General features: G+C 37.0%; 1 protein-coding gene across 3 annotated transcripts in view; it reads left to right on the top strand.

The window, feature by feature from the left end:
* Nucleotides 1–26,113, top strand: part of NPHP3 (nephrocystin 3) — a gene marked incomplete at its 5' end in the record, with an annotated part of 50,246 nt that overhangs the window by 16,147 nt on the left and 7,986 nt on the right. For 2 of the 3 annotated variants that reach the window (XM_082839222.1, XM_082839223.1), the window contains 12 exons: nucleotides 846–949; nucleotides 1,927–2,041; nucleotides 2,298–2,441; nucleotides 2,929–3,026; nucleotides 4,079–4,181; nucleotides 4,604–4,686; nucleotides 6,108–6,246; nucleotides 8,662–8,826; nucleotides 15,418–15,512; nucleotides 16,093–16,215; nucleotides 24,852–25,041; nucleotides 25,194–25,435. In XM_082839222.1, coding sequence (XP_082695348.1) covers nucleotides 846–949; nucleotides 1,927–2,041; nucleotides 2,298–2,441; nucleotides 2,929–3,026; nucleotides 4,079–4,181; nucleotides 4,604–4,686; nucleotides 6,108–6,246; nucleotides 8,662–8,826; nucleotides 15,418–15,512; nucleotides 16,093–16,215; nucleotides 24,852–25,041; nucleotides 25,194–25,435 — 1,601 coding nt within the window. Of the gene's footprint in view, nucleotides 1–845; nucleotides 950–1,926; nucleotides 2,042–2,297; nucleotides 2,442–2,928; nucleotides 3,027–4,078; nucleotides 4,182–4,603; nucleotides 4,687–6,107; nucleotides 6,247–8,661; nucleotides 8,827–15,417; nucleotides 15,513–16,092; nucleotides 16,216–24,009; nucleotides 24,065–24,851; nucleotides 25,042–25,193; nucleotides 25,436–26,113 lie in introns of those variants that run through there. The other variant, XM_082839224.1, reaches the window with a different exon arrangement.

The raw sequence follows: 26,113 nt of genomic DNA on the forward strand, positions 1-26,113 counted from the left end.
ATATGATATGACAAACAGAAAAATTGATTGAAAAACTATACCAAGTAATTATTTATTGTAGTTGCTGGAAATTTCTGCTACCCTAAAGCTCTCATAAACTACTTATTTATTACACATTCTTTTGATTCCTCATCAGCTATCATTTAGACCACTGGTACACTTAATAAACATCCTAACCCCCAAGATGACTTTGGAAACTCCTTTATAACGACTGAGATATTTCAGTTTTCTGAGCATGTCCTTTTCAGCTCTGAACGAGGTTTTCCTATCTGGGGAAAGCCTAGGAAATAGGAGTTCTCAGACTTTGCATGGAACACATGCAGTTTCAGAAAGATCTCAGGTGTCCTAGCTTGGTTCTCAGTAGCATGTTGGGAGACTCCAAGGCCCCAGACAAGACCCTCTCTTGTTTCTCTGGAAACTGAGACAGGACAGGTGTTCTTCTGGACAGGTGTTCTTCTGACCAGATGTAGGATGCCTGCTGGTGCCCTCAAGGCCACCTGTGGTACTTTCCATGGTTCAGGAACTTGGGATAATGCAGTAGTCTCTCTGCAGCATTCTGCAGGACATCTGAATGGTGCAAAGCCCCATGGGGATCTGAAAGGTTGCCCCTCATCCATTAATACTATGGTAGGAGAAATTGGGGCCCATTCTTAGTTTTACTACTTTGGACATATTTAACCAGCCATAAAAATAAGCAATTATGAGGGTGCTATTGATTAAAAGTAGATTTCATTTTTTCATGCAGCTTTTCTCCACTGATTTCAGAGGATAATCAGAAATTGACTCTATTTAGTATTCTAAGAGGCATGTTCTTTTTCACAATTTAAATTCATTTTTATTTCTAGTATTACCAGCGCCTTAATGATCTAGTGGCAGCACCAGCACCAATTCCACCCCTTCTTGTATCTGGAGGACCAGGCTCTGGAAAGTCCCTTCTTTTATCAAAGTGGTATGATTCAGTGCAATTAAATTGTTATCGTTGTCATCATTTGAATTACTGAGCTCGTTCAACAAAATGAATTATTGGATGTCTACCTTGCTGCAGGGCCTGTACTGAACATTAAAAAAGCAAAAAGAGTAATATAACAGACTCATGCCCTGAGATATATACAATTTGAAAGTTAGAGAGAAGATACAGAATGAGAAAGGAATAGGAAATGTGAGCATTTGTGATTGTGTACATAAATTATGTAGGTCAGAGCTAAGGGAGTGGTCACTGTGGCATGGAGTTAGGTGAATTATAGAGGGCATGTGCCTTTATTTTCAATTACTGGCTTCATCTTAAAAGTTTCATTGGGATTTTAAATATTTGAAACAAGACAAAGACTGACTATTTAGAGTGGAATAAATCATAAAGAATATCAAAATAAAGGATAATCTTTACTATGAATGCAAACTAGTTCTTCAAATTATGGACTAAGGTTCATATAAGCTAATAAACTCTTAGTTTTATTTTAGTTCATCATATTATTGAAAAACAAGTGGTAAGACCATTTCCTTTCACTTATAGTTATTATTTACATTGAGGAGTTAGTGTATGTTGTTTCCTTTTTATTGCCCTGTTATTCAGAGTTATGTTTGGAAATACTATTTTTGTACTTAACAAAGAAACTTCCTTTTTCCTTTAATAACATACTTGTAATTAAAGGTTAATGCTGATTTTACTAATACTTTAACCTCAAATGTATAGTGTTTTGGTTTACGTTAGTAACACCAATTTGTAATTAAAATGAAGCTATAATTTTTAATGGTTTATTTAAAAGAATCTAAAAGTGGTGTAAAAATGGAAATTTCCCGTATTAATTCAAAATTGACTGACCATGTAATTACTAACAGGTAGCATTTGATGCTTAATGCGTTGTGAATTCTTTTTTTGTTGACCGTAAAGGAGCTTCATCAGTCTTATAAAAGGTCTTTTTCTTTCAGGATTCAGTTACAACAGAAGAATTCCCCTAACACACTAATTCTTTCTCATTTTGTGGGGAGGCCCATGTCAACCAGCTCAGAGTCTTCCTTGATTATTAAACGACTGACTCTAAAGGTAGAAAAATACACCATCTTTTGGAGTTATCAGAAATTTTATTTAGATTCAGAAGTTGTCAGGCCTGAGTACCTGATGATAAACCAATTTTCAGTATTACACATTTGTTTTGGTTTTGCATAAGGTTAAAAATTATACTCAATGCAGCTGGGTCCTTTTGGTGACAATTTTGGTTTAAAATGCAGAGACAGAAATACTTCTCACCAGTTGTGATACAGTGTAGCTACTTTAATTTGCATGTGTTCTCACCTTGTAGTTGATGCAGCATTCTTGGTCAGTATCTGCTCTGACATTGGATCCTGCTAAGCTTCTGGAAGAATTTCCACATTGGCTGGAAAAACTCTCTGCCCGTCATCAAGGCAGCATCATCATCATTATTGATTCTATAGATCAAATTCAGGTATGTTTTCACTTTTTAACCTATTGATATACTCAGAAAGAGACAAAAATATTTGTAGTGACTATAGCAAACATTTAAATCATATGTTTGTGAGAAGAAAATGTTGATTCTTTTATTTCTGCTTAATTTCTAGAGAGGAAGCATGTGGATAAAATTTTATATATATATATATATATATATGCCAGTAGTTGCTAGTATCTTATTGGGAAGGACCAACTGTATTTTCACAATTAGCAAATATTGTTCATTTTGACATGGTTTTAGGGCCTTGACATTTCCTTACATGCCCAGAATTCAGATCAGTGATAGTAGTGTTTTGCCACTTGTTCTTCTAATATTCTGAGATAAATCATCCAAAAAATAAGATTTTATCCTTAATAATAATGAGAAATTTAATGAGAATTTCAGTTTACTTGGGGATCTGTTATTGGGTTGCTTTTGAAATATTTTGAATTAATAGATGGAATTTTGTTTTTATATTTTTAAGCAAGTTGAAAAACACATGAAATGGCTGATAGATCCACTGCCAGTGAATGTAAGAGTAATTGTTTCTGTGAATGTGGAAACATGCCCTCCAGCATGGAGGTAAGTGCTAAATTTAATTCTTTCAGATTACATGAACTTTTTAAAGTATAAACAAAGAAAGGTTTTTGATATGTGTATTTCTCATATTTTTCATATGATGTCAGTGAGGATGGGGAGAAGTGGACAAATTCAAGAAAAGGATGCAATCTATAGGATTTGGTGGGAGGTTAGATCAGAGATGTGAGAAAGAAAGCTAGGATAGCTCCCAGGTTTCTGGCTTGAGAAATTAAGTAAACTGTGGTTCCATGAACTGAGATGGGAAACACAAAGGATGGGCAGGTTTGTGGAGCAAAGGTCATGGCTTTTGTCTTTGGACATGGTTTGTTTGAGTTGCCGATTGTAGCTCCAATTGGTGATGTCTAGTAGGCAGTTAAATTTATGGGTGAGGAAAACGGGGAAGGCCGGGCTAGGAAAAATAGACCAGAGACCTGTGGTCCTGAAATGTAAGCTCACCTTAACAGTCCTCAAAAAGGGATGCAGTGGTTGAGTTCTGTAAGGCAGTGTTTCTTGACCTATTTTTGCCTCTCCACCCTAGGAGCCCGTTAGTGATTTTCTTCCTAATCACCTACCAAGAAGTGTTAATACCATACATATATCATATATCAATTCATGAATATAAATAAATATGTGTGTATATTTCTGCTTTATGCATAAAGAGAGTAAGATTTCCCCTCCCCAACAAACAATTTTCACCACCCCATTGAGAATGGATGTTGTAGGGTGTAAATTCTAATTGGATTACAAGTAATCTGTGGACGAAGACTGTCTGACACTATTCCTCACAGACACTAATACCTGTGTTGTTTTACTGATGGTATAGAACTGGAAATGTTATACACTTCGTGTATAAGCTATTTATAACAGTGTTTGTTGTGATTAATTGCTAAAAAATGAAATACTATTAATATGATTAACAGATTAATTTTGTTTATTTTATGAAGGCAGTATAAAAATTTAATTCTTGTAATGGACTTTGATTAGTCTTGTGGGTAGATTACAGCTTTGTTGTATTATTAAAAGAGAATTTCATTTTTCTTTTCTTTAAATAAAAGGTTGTGGCCTACACTTCATCTTGACCCTTTAAATCCTAAAGATGCAAAATCTATTATAATCGCAGAATGCCACTCTGTAGACATTAAACTGAGTAAAGAGCAGGTAAGTATTTTTAATTTTGCTGCTTTCTTTTACTCTCTATAGCTTTCCTTATAAAAACACCTTATATGAGACTTAAGATTCAATTTAGTACTCTATATGGTTCTAAGGAAAATTGGAACTTAGTAATAATTACTTTCTTAAATGCATTTACTCTTAAACTAATAACAGATATAGAAGAAGCAATAAAAAAAACTTTGGTCTTAAGGTTTACTATATTATATTAAGCAGTATTTTAAAAGCAAAAAAGCATTTGCATGTTGACGGCATCTGTGGTCCAGTACCACACGGCAGTGATGCCGCTGATGAGGTGGCAGGAACCGTGTTATTTCTGCAGGGATATTTGTTGATGGCTTGGTTGTAAAGACCGCTTAATTCCAGGGTGGTTTTGTATTTCTGTTTTATTTTTTGGTAAACTGGTGCAGGAGAAGAAGCTAGAACGACACTGTCGTTCTGCTACAACCTGCAATGCCCTTTATGTCACTCTTTTCGGCAAAATGATTGCGTGGTAAGTGGTGGTTATTTTATGTCATCTTCAGCATGTTTGTGTTTGCTGCAGAACGCTTCTTCACCGTGTGAAACTGAAAACTGATCATTATGACAATCTCTTGGGCCACTAAGATTCTGTGTATTCTAACAGTGATACTAACAACCATGACAATGTGACTTATGACTGAAGATTGCTGCTAGTCCTTGAATATCAGAACTTGTTGGATATATCTGTCTGGTTTTCATCACAATAACCTTCTCCTGACTGGAGGTTGCAAAAGAAGGCCATCTTTGGCCTCAATTTGGGGCCCACCCAGGAGTGCTCATTGTCGCCTCCTTGAGGCCCCTAGCTTTGAGAAAGTGAGGAGACAACTAAGGCATAAAAATGTTATTTCAGTTGTCTTTCACTATCAGTAGGTAGGTATGTAGGTAGGAATTTTTAATTGTCTCTGTTCCCACGTCCTGATAAACCTTTCATCTTACAATTGGTCTTCTATTTTAGAAATCCATTCATAATTTGCCTTTAGATAAGCAGTAGAGAGTTTTACTACTTTTACTTCTTCTTCAGTACAGCCTCACCTACTCTGTCTGTTTGCAACCAGAGGTAAAAAGATCAACACTTGTTTTGGTATTCATCACAGTAGGTTGTAATCCTAGCACAACTCATATTCTAGACACTAAATCTAGTACTCTTGTCTCTTAATTCCACATTCTCACCTGAAGCACCAAATTTGAAACGAAAAAAATCTTCTGAAACTTTGAATTGTCCATGATATTTGATATTTTCGCTGTCCCCAGAGTTGTGGCGGTACATCTGTGAACATCAGTGGCTTGCATAAGTACAGTTCGAGAGTCATGCATTTCATAATAGTTATTGAAATTATCTCTTTTAAGAGGGACTATGGAACCATTTTTTTGTTTTTTCCCTATTCTTTGCATATCTTTGTATTTAAAAAGGAAACTACTGGTAAATATTGTGTAATATTTTAAAACAAACCCCATTTACTGCTTTTCTTTAGCCTGATGTTTTCCAAATTCTGGTTCTATTTTTTTTAATTTAATTTGCATGGCTAACTAATAATACTTATTTATAATTATTTTCCTGCTTCCTGTATGTAGGCAGCATGCCTCTAGGTGATAAGAACCATGTCTTACTCATTTTTATGTTCCATAATGTATAGTAATTACTTGATACATAGTTAAGTCCCAGCATATGTTTATTGAATTGAATTAAATGGTAATACACTAAAATAACTGTGATGACTCTAGCAGCCCCATAAAACTAATGTTTTCCTGTGTCATGTTTTACTGAATTCCTGTTGTTATCAGTTAAACAGTACAAAACATAGAGTTAAAATAGAGCACTGTTTTTATTTACCCCAAGTTTTTCACAGATGTTGGCAGACTGTAAGAAATTAAATCTGTTCTCAATTCCAACAGTGCTGGGAGAGCAGGCAATTTAGATAAAATCCTTCTTCAGTGTTTCCAGTGTCAAGATACTGTTTCATTATATAGACTTGTTCTTCGATCTATCCAGGAGTCCATGACAAATGATATAGATAAAGAGCTAATGAAACAGGTAAAGTGTAATAAACTTATAAAGTGAAGATTATTTTGCCTTGTTTGTATTTGTGTGTGAATTGAAGTAAACAGTAAATCCGTGTAATGCTAAATATGTTTCAAGCATATACTATACCCACTACCATAGTGTGCTGTGGCCAGAAGTGATATCTCGGGGAATTTGCATTTTCCTGATTATCATGGAGAGTTTTCATCTTTTCATGCTTCTTGGTTATTCTTGTTTCCTCTTAGGTGAATTGCTTGTTCAAGTCCTTTACCCATTTTTTAACGGAGTTGACTTTTTCTTGTTGATCTGTTAGGAGTTTTTAAATGTTCTACATATTGAATACAAATCCTTTGTTATAGAGTTTGCAACTCAGTGTCTTTTTCCTGTTCTTGTCTTTTAACTTTATGGCATCATTATACAAAGTTTTATTTTAATGAAGTCAGATTTATCAACAGTTTCTTTCATGGCTTATGCCTGTTGTATCTTATTTTTTTTAATCCTTTGCTATCATAAAAGTATTCTTATATTTTTTTCCCTTCAAAATATTTTATAATTTTGTTCTTCATGTGTGAGTCCTTAACTCATATGATATATTTTTATTTATTGTGTGAGGAAGGAATCTACTTCTTCTTTTTTTTTTTTTTTAGCTACATGACTTGCAGGATCTTAATTCCCTGACCAGGGATTGAACCTGGGCCACGGCAGGGAATTCCCAGGAACCTACTTCTCAGTCTTTTAAAATACAGCTAGTTAATTGTTCATTGTACTTAATACATCTTTTCTACTGATTTGGAATGCCATCTGTCAAATATCAAGCTCACATATAAACAAGAGTCTGTTTCTAGGCTCTTCTGTTCCAATTTACTATTCCTTGTCAATACCACTGTCTTAACTATTAGAACTTTAAAGTAAGCTTTGATATTTGGTTAGGCAAACCCCCTCTTAATATTTTCCACAGTTGTCTTGGCTAATTTCCCACATGTATTTTTAGAATTGGCTCAGCAAGTGCCATGGAAACTCAATATGCAATTTTTTTTTACATCTTTATTGGAGTATAATTGCTTTACAATGGTGTGTTAGTTTCTGCTTTATAACAAAGTGAATCAGTTATACATATACATATGTTCCCATATCTCTTCCCTCTTACGTCTCCCTCCCTCCCACCCTCCCTATCCCATCCCTCTAGGTGGTCACAAAGCACCAAGCTGATCTCCCTGTGCTATACAGCTGCTTCCCACTAGCTATCTGTTTTACGTTTGGTAGTGTATGTATGTCCATGCCACTCTCTCGCTTTGTCACAGCTTACCCTTCCCCCTCCCCATATCATCAAGTCCATTCTCTAGTAGGTCTGTGTCTTTATTCCTGTCAATATGCAATTTTAATTGTAGTTGGGTTGGATTTAGAGGCTAAGTTGGGGGAAATTATCATATAAGTCTTCTCCTTCATGGAAAGCTAAATAGCTCTCCATTTATTTAGTCATCTTCTTGAATGATGATTATCAATAACATTTTATCTTCTTCCCCATAAAAGTCTTAAACATCTTCTGTTAAAATTTGTTTCTAAGGACTTTATAGTTAAAATAACATTTTAAAATTGTTTGTTTCTGGTTATTCAATTTAATTTTTGGAAATTTACTAGCAACCTTGCAGAACTCTTACAGTTTTAACCTGGATCCATTTTTATGTCTATTTCTCAGGTTGGGGGTTCCCCTGGGTTTGACTTTTCATTCTGCCTCTAAGCCCACAGTCTTCTGTCTGTTCGCTGTTTCCCTCAGGCACTCCATCACTAAGGGGACAGCCTTTGAAAGGTCCCTGTGTTGGCAAGCATTCTATCATAGTTCCAGCTCCTTGCTTCACAGAGCTTAAAGGCTCCCCTTCCATCCTGACGGTGGGTGTGAAAACCCAAGCTAAGTTACGAGACTGTTGCTTATCCTCTCTCCTCACTTCACCCAGGGACAGCAGCTCCAGCACTTAGCCCTCTAATTTTCAGTTTCCTATTTATTTGGGATACTTGGGGGATTTCCCTTTCTTTTCTGCAGTTTCAGTTGTGCTTTTGGAAATGTTTTGTTACATGTTATCTGACATTAACAGGCATTTGTAGTAGGAGGACTGTTTTCTTCCACCATCTTCCCAGAATCAGAACTCTGTCATTAGTTTTAATAATACATTTCCTGCAGTTTTAATTTTCACTAAACTTTTTCTATATGTGTGTTATCTTTGGTGTGCTAGACTTTATATGTACACTATCTTATTAGTGCCTTTTGGAAAGTGTGTTTTATTTTAAGAAATCTGTTTCTTAGTTTATTAAATCACTTGAATCATAAATTCAAATAAGTTAATAAGTTTAAAAGAATTGTGGAAATTTTAATGGCTGTTAGTTACTAATAGAAGTGCTTTATAATCATTGTTAATTCTTTTTTCTCCCTAGATTCTCTGCCTTGTAAATGTTAGTCACAATGGTGTGAGTGAATCAGAATTGATGGAATTCTATCCTGAGCTATCCTGGGCTGTCTTGACCTCCCTTATTCACAGCTTACACAAAATGTGTTTGTTGACTTATGGTTGTGGTTTGCTCAAGTTTCAACATCTACAGGTAAATGTTATCTTAATAAGGTTTTTTCACTTATTGAAATGTCCACATATCATCGCATATGTATTATGCTATATAATACCACATCATTTCAAATATTTCAATTACAAGACAAAATTGAAATCTCAAATTTGGCATTACAAAAATTTTTTCCAGTGATTTTAGGTTAGATACCAAATTTGGCTAATATTATTCTTATGAAGTAAGTACCTTTGTGAAATGGCTATTACTTTAAAAGGTAGTTTTTTCAATTTTATATTTCATTGAATTGCTGGTATATTATATATGTTTTAAGAACTTGGGCTCTGTAAGTCACTCTGCCTCAATACACAGCCCAGCTCTTCACAGCTTAATGTAACCTTGGGCAAGTTCTCTGAGCCTTGGGCAGATGTTTGCAGCTTACCTCAGGGGTTGTAAAGATAATTAATTGAGGTGGTAAATAATTAATTGATCCTGGTAAGGTCCTAGACATGATGTCTAGCACATAGTAAATAATGACTAATATAACTTTTTTTTTTCCATATTCTAGTTTGCATCTGCTGATACCAAACTCCTGATCCTTCCCTCTCCCCCAACCCTTCCCTTTGGAAACCACAAATCTGTTTTCTGTGTCTGTGAATCTGTTTCTGTTTCACAGATATGTTCATTTTTGTCATATTTTAGATTCCACATATAGTATTTGTCTTTCTTTTTCTGACTTACTTCACTTAGTATGATAATCACTAGGTCCATCCATGCTGCAAATGGCATTATTTCATTCTTTTTCATGAATGTCCATCTGTCAATGGACATTTAGATTTTTTCCATGTCTTGGCTATTGTAATAGTGCTATTGTGAACATAGGGGTGTATATATCTTTTTGAATTATAGTTTTGTCTAGAAATATGCCTAGGAGTGAGATTGCTGGATCATATGATAATTCTATTTTCAGTTTTTTAAGGAACCTCCATACTGTTTTCTATAGTAGCTGCACCAACTTACATCCTCACCAACAGTGTAGGAGGGTTCCCTTTTCTCCACACCCTCCCCAGCATTTGTTATTTGTAGACTTTTTAATGACGGCCACCTGACTCGTGTGCGGTGGTACCTCATTGTAGTTTGATTTGCATTTCTCTCATAATTAACGATGATGAGATAATTTCACGTACCTATTGGCTATCTGTATGTCTTCTTTGGAGAAATGTCTATTTAGGTCTTCCACCCATTTTTTGATTCTGTTGCTTTTTTGTTATTGAGTTGTATGAGCTGTTTGTATATTTTGGAAATTAAGCCCTTGTTGGTCGCATCATTGGCAAATATTTTCTCCCAGTCTATAGGTTGTCTTTTTGGTTTTTTTATGGTTTTCTTTGCTGTACAGAAGCTTGTAAGTTTGATTAGGTCCTGTTTGTTTATTTTTGCTTTTATTTCTATTGCCTTGGGAGACTGACTTAAGAAAACATTGGTACGATTTATGTCAGAGAATGTCTTGCCTATGTTCTCTTCCAGGAGTTTTATGGTACCATGTCTTTTATATTTAAATCTTTAAGCCATTTTGAGTTTATTTTTGTGTATGGTGTGAGGGTGTGTTCTAACTTCACTGACTTACATGTGGCTGTCCAACTTTTACAACACAACTTGCTGAAGAGACTGTCTTTTCCCCATTGTATGTTCTTGCCTCCTTTGTTGAAGATTAATTGACAGTGGGTGTCTGGGTTTATTTCTGGGCTCTCTATTCTGTTCCAATGATCCATATGTCTGTTTTTGTGCCAATACCATGTTTTTGATTGCTATAGCTTTGTAGTATTGTCTGATGTCTGGGAGGGTTTGTTCTTTTTCCTAAGAATTGCTTTGGCAATTCTGGGTCTTTTATGGTTCCATATACATTTTAGGATTACTTGTTCTAGTTCTTTGAAAAATGTCATGGGTAATTTGATTAGGATCACATTAAATCTGTAGATTGCTTTTGGTAGTATAGCCATTTTAACAATATTCTTCCAATCCAAGAGCATGGGATATCTTTCCATTTCTTTGAATCATCTTCAGTTTCCTTTATTAATGTTTTGTAGTTCTCAGCATAAAAGTCTTTCACCTCCTGGGTCAGGGTTATTCCTCCATATTTTTTTTTTTTGGATGTGATTTTAAAAGGGATTGTTTTGTTTTTTTTACATTCCCTTTCTGATGTTTCATTATTAGTATAAAGAAATGCAATGGATTTCTGTATGTTAATCTTGTATCCTGCTACCTTACTGAATTTGTTCATCAGTTCTAATAGTTTTTGTGTGGAGTCTTTAAGGTTTTCTATATATAGTATCATGTCATCTGCATATAATGACAATTTTAACTCTTCCCTACCAATTTGAATACTTTTACTTTTTTTCTTGTCTGACTTCTGTGGCTAGGACTTCCAATACTATGTTGAAGAGAAGTGGTGAGAGTGGTCACCCTTGTCTTCTTCCAGATTTTAGCGGGAAAGCGTTTATCTTTTCACCATTGAGTATTATATTGGCTGTTGGTTTGTCATAAATAACTTTTATTATGTTGAAATATGTTCCCTCTATACCCACTTTGGTAAGAGTTTTTATCATGATTGGATATTGAATTTTCTCAAATGCTTTTTCTGCATCTATTAAGATGATCATGTGATGTTTGTCTTTTCTTTTGTTGATGTGGTGTATCATATTGATTGATTTGCGTATGTTGAACCATCCTTGTGACCCTGGGATGAATCCAACTTGATTGTGGTATATGATCTTTTTTATGTGTTGTTGGATTCAGTTTGTTAACATTTTTGTTGAGAATTTTTGCATCTATATTCATCAAAGATATTGACCTGTAATTTTCTTTTTTAGTAGTGTCTTTGTCTGGTTTTCGTATCAGGGTGATGGTGGCTTCACAGAGTGTTGTTGGGAATGTTCCTTCCTCTTCAGTCTTTTAGAAGAGTTTGAGAAGGATTGGTATAAGTACATTCAGTAGAATTCCCCTGTGAAGCCATCTGACCCAGGACTTTTGTTTGTAGGGAGTTTTTAAATTACGGATTCTATTTCACTTCTAGTTATCAGTCTGTTCAAGTTACCTATTTCTTCTTGATTCAGTTTTAATGGGTTGTATGTTTCTAGAAAGTTGTCCATTTCTTCTAGGTTGTTGAATTTGTTGGCATGTAATTGTTCATAGTATTCTCTTACGGCCTAGCACCAAAAAATATTAAACCCACACAGCCTACTCAGGGATGCTGCCATGTAAAAATAGCCCTCCAAGACCACAGTAGAAAATTGTTTCTCCTAAACTCATAGAGCAAGAGAAATATAAGTAAAATGAATCAGAGGAACCACTCCCAATTAAAAGATCAAGAGAATTCCTCTTAAAGAACAAACAACGAAACAGACCTCTTCAGTCTAATAGACACTGAGTTCAAAAAAGAGGTAATGAAAATACTGAAGGAATTAAGAAGGACTATTGATAGAAATACAGATTACTGTAAAAAGGAACTAGAAACTATAAGGAAGAGCCAAGAAAAATTAGAAAATTCACTTGCTGAAATGAAAACTGAGCTTAAGACAATGAATAGCAGAATGAATAATGCAGAAGAATGAATAAGTGATCTGGAAGATAGAATAGTGGAAATCACCCTATCAGAACAGCAGACAGAAAGACAAATGAAAAAAAAATGAAAGCAATATAAGAGACCTATGGGATAATATAAAGCATGCCAATCTATGCATAATAGGGATCCCAGAAGTAGAAGAAAGAGAAAAGGGGATTGAAAATGTATTTGAAGAAATTATGGCTGAAAACTTCCCAAACCTAAAGAAGGAAACAGATATCCATGTTCAGGAAGCACAGAGGGTCTCAAACAAGATAAACCCAAACAGACCTACACCAAGACATATTATAGTAAAAATGGCAAAAGTTAAACATAAAGAGAGGATTCTAAAGGCAGCAAGAGAAAAACAAAGAGTTGATTACAAGGCAACCCCCATAAGGCTATCAGCTGATTTCTCTACAGGAGTGTTGCAAGCCAGAAGGGAGTGACAAGATATATTCAAAGTTCTGAAAGGGAAAAACCTGCAACCTAGGAAATTCCACCCACCAAGATTATCATTTAGAATAGAAGGAGAGATAAAAATTTTTCAGCCAAGCAAAAACTAAACCTATACTAAAGGAAATATTGAAAGATCTTATCTAAATAGAAAAGAAGTAAGAATCTAGGGAAGAGAAAACCACAATTGGAAAGTAAATCACTTAAATAAGCCAGTACACAGATTAAAAAAAACAATTTCACAGAATCACACATGAACCACAACAAACAGCAAAAGGACAAACGTGAAGATGTAAAAAAGGACATCAAAATCATAAAACATGGGAGAAGAGCATAAGAAAATGTAGATTTTTTTTTTCTAGAATGTGTTTGAGCCTATGTAACTACCAGTGTAAGGCAAGTAGATATAGGAAGGGGTTAACATACTTGAAAAACAGGGTAACCATAAATCAAAAACATACAATAGACTCACAAAAACCAAAAAGAAGAGAACGTAAGCATAATACAAAAGAAAATCATCAAACCATGAAAGGAAAAAGAAAAAGAAAGGGACAAAGAAGAAATATAAAATCAATGGGAAAACAAGGTTTAAAATGGCAATAAATACATATCTATCAATAATTACCTCAGCTGTCAATGGACTAGATGCTCCAGTCAAAAGACACAGTGGCAGATCGGAGAAAAAAACAAGAGCTGACAATATGCTGCCTACAAGAGACCCATTTTAGGGCAAAGGAGACACATAGATTGAAAATGAGGGGATGGAAAAAGATATTTCATGCAAATGGAAATGACAAGAAAGTGGGGTTGCAATACTCATATCAGACAAAATAGACTTTAAAACAAAGGCTATAAAGAAAGATAAAGAAGGACACTATATAATGATATAAGGATCAATACGAGGAGAGGATATTACACTCATCAACATATATGCACCCAATATAGGAGCACCCAGATACATAAAATAAACACTAACAGACATAACAGGAGAAATTGATGGGAATACAATAATGGTTGGAGATTTTAATACCCTACTCACATCAATGGACAGATCTTTGAGACAGAAAATCAATAAGGCAACAGAGATCCTAAATGATTCAATAGAACAGTTAGACTTAATTGATATTTTCAAGGCATTACATCCCAAATAAAGCAGAATACACATTCTTTTCAAGTGCACATGGAACATTCTCTAGGATTGACCACATGCTAGGGCACAAAACAAGTCTCAACAAATTTAAAAGTATAGAAATTATTTCAAGCATCTTTTCTGACCACAAATGTCATGAAACTAGAAATCAACCACAGAAAAATAAATGAGAAAAAAACCAATTACGTGGAGACTAAGCAACATACTACTGAAAAACCAGTGGGTCAATGATGAAATCAAAGAAGAAATTTAAAAATACCTGAGGCAAATGACAATGAAAACACAACCATACAAAATCTATGGGATGCAGCAAAAGCAGTTCTGAGAGGGAAGTTCATAGAGATAAGAAAAATCTCAAATAAACAACCTAACCCACCACATAAAAGAATTAGAAATAGAACAAACAAAACCTAAAGTCAGCAGAAGGAAGGAGATAATAAAGATCAGAGAGGAAATAAATAACATCGAGATTTAAAAAACAATAGAAAAAAATCAATAATACCAAGAACTGGTTCTTTGAAAGGGTAAACAAAATTGACAAACCTCGGGACTTCCCTGGTGGCACAGTGGTTAAGAATCCACCTGCCAATGCAGGGGACACAGGTTCAAGCCCTGGTCTGGGGAGATCCCACGTGCCACAGAGCAACTAAGCCCCTGTGCCACAGTGACTGAGGCTTCACTCTAGAGCCCATGAGCCACAACTACTGAGCCCACGTGCCACAACTACTGAAGCCTGTGCACCTAGAAGCCGTGCTCTGCAACAAGAGAAGCCACCGCAGTGAGAAGCCTACACACTGCCACGAAGAGTAGCCCCCACTCACCACAACTAGAGAAAGCCCGCGTGCAGCAACTAACACCCAATGCAGCCAAAAATAAAAATAAATAAATAAATTTAAAACATTGGCAAACCTCTGGCCAGAGTCACCAAGAAGAAAAGAGAGAAGACCCAAATGAAACAAGAAATAGGAGAAATCACAACAGATACCACAGAAATACCAATATAATTCTTATCATCTGCAATCCCATGGTTGATTTATACATATAAACAAATGTAAATGAAGTCTTTCACTTGAGTATGCTGTGTTATATATGCAGGTGTGGAATGTTTGTAATTTCACAGGCTTATCTTTCTCCTTTATTGTATATCACTTAAATATAATTTGCTCTTTTTAGTACTTTTGCAAAACACATTTCAGATTTTTAATGTATTCACCAGAAGTTTGAATTGAATTATATTTTGAGTTCTTACAGGAATTCTCATGTCAGTTTATCACATAAATATATACCAAATTTTAAAGTATTCTAATGCTCTTTCTATTATACAACTATAAAATTGAAATAATTATAAATTTCTTTTTATAAATTCATTGTTAGATTGTACAGTGACTTACAGAAAATAGACTGTAATGTTTTTTCTTTTTCTCCATAGGCTTGGGAAACAGTGAGACTAGAGTACATGGAAGGTCCCACCATTATTTCTTCATATAGGCAAAAGCTAACCAACTATTTCACCATGCAGTTAAGGTATTGTAAATGTCCATGTTGTTTTTCTGTAGCTTCTGCAACACGCTCTACCTCTGTGTCCTTATTTCTCTTTCTTGTGTAACTTAATGTATAAAAATTTCCATATTATTTTAAAAGGTTAAGTCCTCTCCTATTCTGTTAATGCCAAAAGAACAAAAGATGATTATGTAAGTTAGTCTTTTAATATTATGCTGAAGATTTAAACTTAAGTGGTATCAATGCAGGATCATTTTATTATTTTTATTTTATTCTAGTTAAATAGTTTAAGTAGTTTAAAAATATGTGTGTGTCTGTTTATACCTGTATGTGTATATTTGTGTCTATTTATGTTTTTTTTAATAGTTTAATTTTAGGAAAATAAACTTTAGAGTTTGGTCAGTGGTCCTGAATATCACTTTGTTTTCATAGTTAGATTGGTCAAGTTTCTGATTTTGACCTAGTTTTCTCAGCATTAGATTATACTCAGAGTCAGGGATATATCTCAAATGTCTCTCTCCTACTTCAGCATTTGTCTGTAGCCTTTTAAAGTGATCTAATTGTAGCAATGTATTATTGAATGTTGTCCCTTCTCTTCTAATAGTCAGGACCGAGTGACTTGGAGGAGTGCAGATGAACTGCCTTGGCTATTCCAGCAGCAGGGAAGTAAACAGAAGCTGCACGATTGCCTTCTTAACCTCTTTGTGTCTCAAAACCTCTATAAAAGGTAAGAAACTTATTTGTAGGACACCTTTTCCCAGAAAAACAGATTTAAACAGTTGTTCAGTGTAACAAAGAAAAATGGCATTCTTCATTTAAAAATTAGTCCAGTTTCAGTGGTAACTGAAGTATAAAACAGTGTGGGAGAAATTTTAATACAGTTTGCAAATTGCCACAACATCTACTTTTTCCAAGAGGTAAACAAGAAAGATAGAGTATTGCAGTTTTCATAAAATCAGACCTGGAATACTCTTGAGATAGCTTTGTATCTTAATCTTTCACTGAAGCAGGTTTAAATCCAGACCACCCAGAGAGGCGGTTCATGATGCCTGCCTCTCAGGGTATTCAGATATTTCAAAGTATAGCCTTCAAAACAGACTCTGGGCTCTACAGAGAATCTGACTAGTGTCAGAATTTAAAGAAAGGATTACCCTTTTTCATAAATGTCTTTTTTTTTTTTAAGTTTTTATTTTGTCTTTTTGGCTGTGCCCTATGGCATGTGAGATCTTATTTCCCCGACTAGGGATTGAACCCTTGCCCACTGCGGTGGAAGCACTGAGTCTTAACCACTGGACGACCAGGGAAGTCCTTCGTAACTGTCTTATTGTCTCTCCTGGTGTGTTTGAATTTGCCTCCGGCAGAACCACCTTTTTCTGAGACAACCTTCTGATCTCTAAGCCCTACGAGGGGTTTTTTCTGGCTCACCTGGAAATTTACTCACTTTTCATAATTTATTTATTTTATTTTATTTACATCTTTATTGGAGTATAATTGGTTTAAAATGGTGTGTCAGTTTCTGCTTTATAACAAAGTGAATCAGTTATACATATACATATGTTCCCATATCTCTTCTCTCTTGCGTCTCCCTCCCTCCCACCCTCCCTATCCCACCCCTCTAGGTGGTCACAAAGCACCGAGCCAATATCCCTGTGCTATGCGGCTGCTTCCCACTAGCTATCTATTTTACGTTTGGTAGTGTATATATGTCCAAGCCACTCTCTCACTTCGTCACAGCTTACCCTTCCCCCTCCCCATATCCTCAAGTCCATTCTCTAGTAGGTCTGTCTCTTTATTCCTGTCTTACCCCTAGCTTCTTCATGACATTTTTTTTTCTTAAATTCCATATATATGTATTAGCATACGGTATTTGTCTTTCTCCTTCTGACTTACTTCACTCTGTATGACAGACTCTAGGTCCATCCACCTCATTATAAGTAGCTCATATTCGTTTCTTTATATGGCTGAGTAATATTCCATTGTATATATGTGCCACTTCTTCTTTATCCATTCATCCGATGATGGACACTTAGGTTGTTTCCATTTCCTGGCTATTGTAAATAGAGCTGCAATGAACATTTTGGTACATGACTCTTTTTGAATTACGGTTTTCTCAGGGTATATGCCCAGTAATGGAATTGCTGGGTCATATGGTAGTTCTATTTGTAGTTTTTTAAGGAACCTCCATACTGATCTCCATAGTGGCTATACCAATTCACATTCCCACCAGCAGTGCAAGAGTATTCCCTTTTCTCCAAACCCTCTCCAGCACTTATTGTTTCTAGATTTTTTGATGATAGCCATTCTGACCGGTATGAGATGATATCTCATTGTACTTTTGATTTGCATTTCTCTAATGATTAATGATGTTGAGCATTCTTTCATGTGTTTGTTGGCAGTCTGTATGTCTTCTTTGGAGAAATGTCTATTTAGGTCTTCTGCCCATTTTCGGATTGGATTGTTTGTTTTTTTGCTATTGAGCCGCATGAGCTGCTTGTAAATTTTGGAGATTAATCCTTTGTCAGTTGCTTCATTTGCAAATATTTTCTCCCATTCTGAGGGTTGTCTTTTGCTCTTGTTTATGGTTTCCTTTGCTGTGCAAAAGCTTTTAAGTTTCATTAGGTCCCATTTGTTTAGTTTTGTTTTTATTTCCATTTCTCTAGGAGGTGAGTCAAAAAGGATCTTGCTGTGATTTATGTCACAGAGTGTTCTGCCTATGTTTTCCTCTAACAGTTTGATAGTTTCTGGCCTTACATTTAGGTCTTTAATCCATTTTGAGCTTATTTTTGTGTATGGTGTTAGGGAGTGATCTAATCTTATACTTTTACATGTACCTGTCCAGTTTTCCCAGCACCACTTATTGAAGAGACTGTCCTTTCTTCACTGTACATTCCTGCCTCCTTTATCAAAGATAAGGTGACCATATGTGCGTGGGTTTATCTCTGGGCTTTCTATCCTGTTCCATTGATCTGTCTTGCCGTTTTTATGCCAGTACCATACTGTCTTGATTACTGTAGCTTTGTAGTATAGTCTGAAGTCAGGGAGCCTGATTCCTCCAGCTCCGTTTTTCGTTCTCAAGATTGCTTTGGCTATTCAGGGTCTTTTCTGTTTCCATACAAATTGTGAAATTTTTTGTTCTAGTTCTGTGAACAATGCCAGTGATAGTTTGATAGGGATTGCATTGAATCTGTAGATTGCTTTCGGTAGTAGAGTCATTTTCACAATGTTGATTCTTCCAATCTAACAACATGGTATATCTCTCCATCTATTTGTATCATCTCTAATTTCTTTCATCAGTGTCTTATAATTTTCTGCATACAGGTCTTTTTTTTCGTTAGGTAGGTTTATTCCTAGATATTTTATTCTTTTTGTTGCAGTAGTAAATGGGAGTGTTTTCTTGCTTTCACGTTCAGATTTTTCATCATTAGTGTATAGGAATGCCAGAGATCTCTGTGCATTAATTTTGTATCCTGCTACTTTACCAAATTCATTGATTAGCTCTAGTAGTTTTCTGGTAGCATCTTTAGGATTCTCTATGTATAGTGTCATGTCATCTGAAAACAGTGACAGCTTTACTGCTTCTTTTCCGATTTGGATTCCTTTTATTTCCTTTTCTTCTCTGAATGCTGTGGCTAAAACTTCCAAAACTATGTTGAATAAGAGTGGTGAGAGTGGGCAACCTTGTCTTGTTCCTGATCTTAGTGGAAATGCTTTCAGTTTATCACCATTGAAGACGATGTTGGCTGTGGGCTTGTCATATATGGCCTTTATTATGTTGAGGAAAGTTCCCTCTATGCCTACTTTCTGCAGGGTTTTTATCAGAAATCGGTGTTGAATTTTGTCGAAAGCTTTTTCTGCATCTATTGAGATGATCATATGGTTTTTCTCCTTCAATTTGTTAATATGGTGTATCACATTGATTGATTTGCATATATTGAAAAATCCTTGCATTCCTGCAGTTAACCCCACTTGATCATGGTGTATGATCCTTTTAATGTGCTGTTGGATTCTGTTTGCTAGTATTTTGTTGAGGGTTTTTGCATCTATGTTCATCAGTGATATTGGCCTGTAGTTTTCTTTCTTTGTGACATCCTTGCCTGGTTTTGGTATCAAGGTGATGGTGGCCTCGTAGAATGAGTTTGGGAGTGTTCCTCCCTCTGCTATATTTTGGAAGAGTTTGAGAAGAATAGGTGTTAGCTCTTCTCCAAATGTTTGATAGAATTCGCCTGTGAAGCCATCTGGTCCTGGGCTTTTGTTTGTTGGAAGATTTTTAATCACAGTTTCAATTTCAGTGCTTGTGATTGGTCTGTTCATATTTTCTATTTCTTCCTGGTTCAGTCTCGGAAGGTTGTGCATTTCTAAGAATTTGTCCATTTCTTCCAGGTTGTCCACTTTATTGGCCTAGAGTTGCTTGTAGTAATCTCTCATGATCTTTTTTATTTCTGCAGTGTCAATTGTTACTTGTCCTTTTTCATTTCTAATTCTATTGATTTGAGTCTTCTCCCTTTTTTTGTTGATGAGTCTGGCTAATGGTTTATCAATTTTGTTTATCTTCTCAAAGAACCAGCTTTGAGTTTTATTGATCTTTGCTATCATTTCCTTCATTTCTTCATTTATTTCTGTTCTGATTTTTATGATTTCTTTCCTTCTGCTAACTTTGGGGTATTTTTGTTCTTCTTTCTCTGATTGCTTTAGGTGCAAGGTTAGGTTGTTTATTCGAGATGTTCCCTGTTTCTTAAGGTAGGATTGTATTGCTATAAACTTCCCTCTTAGAACTCGTTTTGCTGCATCCCATAGATTTTGGGTCGTCGTGTCTCCATTGTCATTTGTTTCTAGGTATTTTTTTATTTCCTCTTTATTTCTTCAGTGATCACTTCGTTATTAAGTAGTGTATTGCTTTGCCTCTATGTGTTTGTATTTTTTACAGATTTTTTCCTTTAATTGATATCTAGTCTCATAGCGTTGTGGTCGGAAAAGATACTTGATACAATTTCAATTTTCTTAAATTTACCAAGGCTTGATTTGTGACCCAAGATATGATCTGTCCTAGAGAATGTTCCATGAGTACTTTAGAAAATTGTGCATTCTGTTGTTTTGGGATGGAATGTCCTATAAATATCAATTAAGTCCATGTTGTTTAATGTATCATTTAAAGCTTGTGTTTCCTTATTTATTTTCATTTTGGATGATCTGTCCATTGGTGAAGGTGGGGTGTTAAAGTCCCCTACTATGAATGTGTTACTGTCAATTTCCCCTTTTATGGCTGTTAGTATTTGCCTTATGTATTGAGGTGCTCCTATGTTGGGTGCATACATATTTACAGTTGTTATATCTTCTTCTTGGATTGATCCCTTGATCATTATGTAGTGTCCTTCTTTGTCTCTTCTAATAGTCTTTATTTTAAAGTCTATTTTGTCTGATATGAGGACTGCTACTCCAGCTTTCTTTTGGTTTGCATTTGCATGGAATATCTTTTTCTAAGCCCTTACTTTCAGTCTGTATGTGTCTCTAGGTCTGAAGTAGGTCTCATGTAGGCCACATATATATGGGTCTTGTTTTTGTATCCATTCAGCCAATCTGTGTCTTTTGGTGGGAGCATTTAGTCCATTTACATTTAAGGTAATTATCGATATGTATGTTCCTATTCCCATTTAATTAATTGTTTTGCCTTAATTATTGTAGGTCTTTTCCTTCTCTTGTGTTTCTTGCCTAGAGAAGTTCCTGTAGCATTTGCTGTAAAGCTGGTTTGGTGGTGCTGAACTCTCTCAGCTTTTGCTTGTCTGTTAAGGTTTTAATTTCTCCATCAAATCAGAATGAGATCCTTGCTGGGTAGAGTAATCTTGGTTGCAGGTTTTTCCCCTTCATCACTTTAAATATGTCCTGCCAGTCCCTTCTGGCTTGCAGAGTTTCTGCTGAAACATCAGCTGTTAACCTTATGGGGATTCCCTTTTGTGTTATTTCTTGTTTTTCCCTTGCTGCTTTTAATATGTTTTCTTTGTATTTAATTTTTGACAGTTTCATTAGTATGTGTCTTGGCGTATTTCTCCTTGGATTTATCCTGTATGGGACTCTCTGTGCTTCCTGGACTTGATTAACTATTTCCTTTCCCATATTAGGGAAGTTTTCAACTATAATCTCTTCAAATATTTTCTCAGTCCCTTTCTTTTTCTCTTCTTCTTCTGGAACCCCTATAATTCGAATGTTGATGCGTTTAGTATTGTCCCAGAAGTCTCTGAGACTGTCTTCAGTTCTTTTCATTCTTTTTTCTTTATTCTGCTCTGTAGTAGTTATTTCCACTATTTTATCTTCCAAGTCACTTATCTGTTCTTCTGCTTCAGTTATTCTGCTGTTGATCCATCTAGAGCATTTTTAATTTCATTTATTGTGTTCATCATTGCTTGTTTCATCTTTAGTTCTCTTAGGTACTTGAGTTAGGTTAAATGTTTCTTGCATTTTGTCTATTCTATTTCCAAGATTTTGGATCATCTTTACTATCATTATGCTGAATTCTTTTTCAGGTAGACTGCCTATTTCCTCTTCATTTGTTAGGTTTGATGTGTTTTTACTTTGCTCCTTCATCTGTTGTGTGTTTTTCTGTCTTCTCATTTTGCTTATCTTACTGTGTTTGGGGTCTTACTGTGTTGGGTCTTACTGTGTTGGGAACCTGCAGGCTGCAGGTTCGTAGTTCCCGTTGTTTTTGGTGTCTGTCCCCAGTGGCTAAGGTTGGTTCAGTGGGTTGTGTAGGCTTCCTGGTGGAGGGGACTAGTGCCTTTGTTCTTGTGGATGAGGCTGGATCTTGTCTTTCTGGTGGGCAGGTCCACGTCTGGTGGTGTGTTTTGGGGTGTCTGTGGACTTACTATGATTTTAGGCAGCCTCTCTGCTAATGGGTGGGGTTGTGTTCCTGTCTTGCTAGTTGTTTGGCATAGGGTGTCCAGCACTGTAGCTTGCTCGTCGTTGAATGAAGCTGGGTGCTGGTGTTGAGATGGAGATATCTGGGAGATTTTCACCGTTTGATATTATGTGGAGCTGGGAGGTCTGTTGTGGACCAGTGTCCTGAAGTTGGCTTTCCCACCTCGGAGGCACAGCACTGACTCCTGGCTGCAGCACCAAGAGCCTTTCATCCACACCACTCAGAATAAAAGGGAGAAAAAGAAGAGCAAAAGAAAGAAAGAGAGAGAGAGAGAGAGGGAGGGAGGGAGAGAGAGAGAGTGAGAGAGAGAGAAAGAAAGAAGCGAGGGATGGAGGGAGGGAAGGAAAGAAAGAAAGAAAAGAAAAGAAAGATAAAATAACAAAGTTATTAAAAAATAATTATTAAGAAAAAAAATTTTTTTAATAAAGAAAAAAACAAACAAAAAAAACGGACGGATAGAACCCTAGGACAAATGGTGGAAGCAAAGCTATACAGACAAAATCTCACACAGAAACATACACATACACACTCACAAAAAGAGGAAAAGGGGAAATAATAATATATCTTGCTCTCAAAGTCCACCTCCTTAATTTGGGAAGATTCGTTGTCTATTCATGTATTCCACAGATGCAGGGTACATCAAGTTGATTGTGGAGCTTTAATCAGCTGCTTCTGAGGCTGCTGGGAGAGATTTCCCTTTCTCTTCTTTGTTCTCACAGCTCCAGGGGCTAAATTTTGGATTTGGCCCCGTCTCTGCGTGTAAGTCGCCGGAGCGCGTCTGTTCTTCGCTCAGACAGGACGGGGTTAAAGGAGCAGCTGCTTCTGGGACTGTGGCTCACTCAGGCCGTGGGGAGGGAGGGGTACGGAGTGCGGGGCGAGCCTGCGGCGGCAGAGGCCGTCGTGATGTTGCACCAGCCTGAGGCGCGCCGTGCGTTTTCCCGGGGAAGTTGTCCCTGGATCCCGGGACCCTGGCAGTGGCGGGCTGCACAGGCTCCCCGAAAGGGGGTTATGGATAGTGACCTGTGCTCGCACACAGGCTTCTTGGTGTCGGCAGCAGCAGCCTTAGCGTCTCATGCCGGTCTCTGGGGTCCGCGATGTTAGCCGCGGCTCACGCCCGTCTCTGAAGCTCCTTTAAGCAGCGCTCTTAATCCCCTCTCCTCGCGCACCAGGAAACATAGAGGGAAGAAAAAGTCTCTTGCCTCTTCAGCAGGTCCAGACTTTTCCCGGACTCCCTCCCCGTGGTGCACTAACCCCCTGCAGGCAGTGTTCACGCCGCCAACCCCAGTCCTCTCCCTGCGCTCCGACCGAAGCCCGAGCCTCAGCTCCCAGCCCTGCCCGCCCCGGCTGGTGAGCAGACAAGCCTCTCGGTCTGGTGAGCGCCGGTCGGCACCGATCCTCTGTGCGGGAATCTCTCCGCTTTGCCCCCCGCACCCCTGTTGCTGTGCTCTCCTCCTTGGCTCCGAAGCTTTCCCCCTCCGCCACCCGCAGTGTACGCCCGCGATGGGGCTTCCTAGTGTGTGGAACCTTTCCTCCTTCACAGCTCCCTCCCACTGGTGCAGGTCCCGTCCCTATCATTTTGTCTTTGTTTATTCTTTTTTCTTTTGCCCTTTCCAGGTACATGGGGACTTTCTTGCCTTTTGGGACGTCTGAGGACTTCTGCCAGCGTTCAGTAGGTGTTCTGTAGGAGTTGTTCCTCGTGTAGATGTATTTCTTGTGTATCTGTGGGGAGGAAGGTGATCTCCGCGTCTTACTCTTCCGCCATCTTCTCCTCATACCCACTTCTCATAATTTAGATGCATAATTTGTTTTACTTCTTAGTGAACTCTCTCAAATTTCTTTGTTTCACCTTATAGATTATTTCTGATCTCATCCCAGTTTTTCATGATTTCATTTGAAATCAGATTCATCCTTTAGTTTACCATCTCTCCCATCCTTCTTAATACCATCAATAGATGAATAAGCTTACTTTTATCATTCAATTCCTTGATGAAAATACAAAGCAGATATTCTGACAGTTTGCCTGTGTTTCATTAGTCTTCTGTTCTGATTTCTATCATTTAAAATAATTTTGGGGTGAACTCAGCAGTTGCCTGCATATCATGAAATGTCTAAACAGGGTTATGATAGGTTTCCATTGGTGAGTAACCATAATGATATTAATGGTAACAGCCAACACTATGGAGTACTTGCTACAGTCCATAATCTCCTTACAGTAACACCTGAGGCAGGTGGTGTCGGTGTGCCTCTTCTGCAGATGAGGATGATGAGGTGTAAGAGAGCACACAGCTAGGCTGCTGTGGACTCAAGATGGCAGTTCCAGTCTACACCCTTACTTCACTACACTGGACTAGCCTACTAATAAACTATCGATAGCTTGATATGAATTATGGCATCTTCACTCAATAGTGGGGTTTAAAGTTTCTTTTTCATTAAATTACTGTTATTTGTTGCAACAGAGGACACTTTGCTGAGTTGCTGAGTTACTGGCAGTTTGTTGGTAAAGACAAAAGCGCGATGGCAGCAGAATACTTTGATTCATTGAAGCAGTATGAGAAAAACTGTGAAGGCGAGGAGAGCATGATTTGCTTAGCTGACCTTTATGAAACCCTGGGGCGATTTCTCAAGGATCTAGGCCTTCTCAGTCAGGTAACTTCAACAGGGAGTTAGAGACTGTGTGGGTTTTCATGTTTACTCTTCTCTCCTTCCTAGGAGTTAATGCAGCTTTTATTTGTTGTGCTAATAAGATCTTACAGCATTTCACTCACTTTAATTGGCCTTTAACCTTTTTCTTCCCCCAGGCTGTGGTGCCTTTGCAGAGGTCTCTAGAAATTCGAGAAACAGCTTTAGATCCAGATCACCCACAAGTAGCTCAGTCCCTCCACCAACTAGCGAGTGTGTACGTGCAGTGGAAGAAGTTTGGCAATGCTGAACAACTATATAAACAGGCATTGGAAATCTCAGAAAATGCCTATGGTGCGGACCATCCACATATTGCTCGCGAACTTGAAGCACTTGCAACTTTGTACCAGAAACAAAATAAGTAAGATTTCAATTGGTAATTCTCTGGTTTTATGACAGGGAGTTACAGTTCTTAATGTACTTATGTGGGAGGCTTTGTTTTGTGGCTGTGTATTTTTCCATATCCCATATTTTCCTTATCCTATATTCTTTCGAATCCACCATGTTCAAATATTATTCTTGGTCTGGGGGGTGAACAGAATATTAGAACTACAAGATTCATCTCTATTTCAAGATGTGCAAAGGATAGAGCATGGACTTTGGAGTCATATAGTTAGGTTTGAAACCGGGCTTCTTCGCTAACTCTGTAATATTGAGTGTACTACTAATACAGGGGGCAGCAAACTGTTGCCCACATGCCAAGTCCAGAAGTTTCCCTGTTTGGGACGTAGAGTTGTAGTGTAACACAGCCACATTTTTTTCATTTACATATTGTCTGTGGTCGCTTCCATGCTTCAACAGCAGTTTTCTATTTGCAACAGAGACCGCGGGACCCACAAAGCCTGAAATGTTTACTATCTAGCCTTTTACAGAAGAAGTTTGCTGATCCCTAGTATAATAATCCTTCCGAATGATATCTCTTTCTCTATGTGAAATCATTTGTTTTGCTCAGTCAGAAATGATACATATTGGAATTTTTTCTTTTAACTTCTAGAAGTATTGTTTCACACAGATTTTGTGTGATTTTCACATTTCTATT

The sequence above is a fragment of the Leucopleurus acutus genome (genome assembly GCF_964270905.1).
Source record: "Leucopleurus acutus genome assembly, chromosome: 5".
In the NCBI taxonomy this organism is placed as follows: domain Eukaryota; kingdom Metazoa; phylum Chordata; class Mammalia; order Artiodactyla; family Delphinidae; genus Leucopleurus; species Leucopleurus acutus.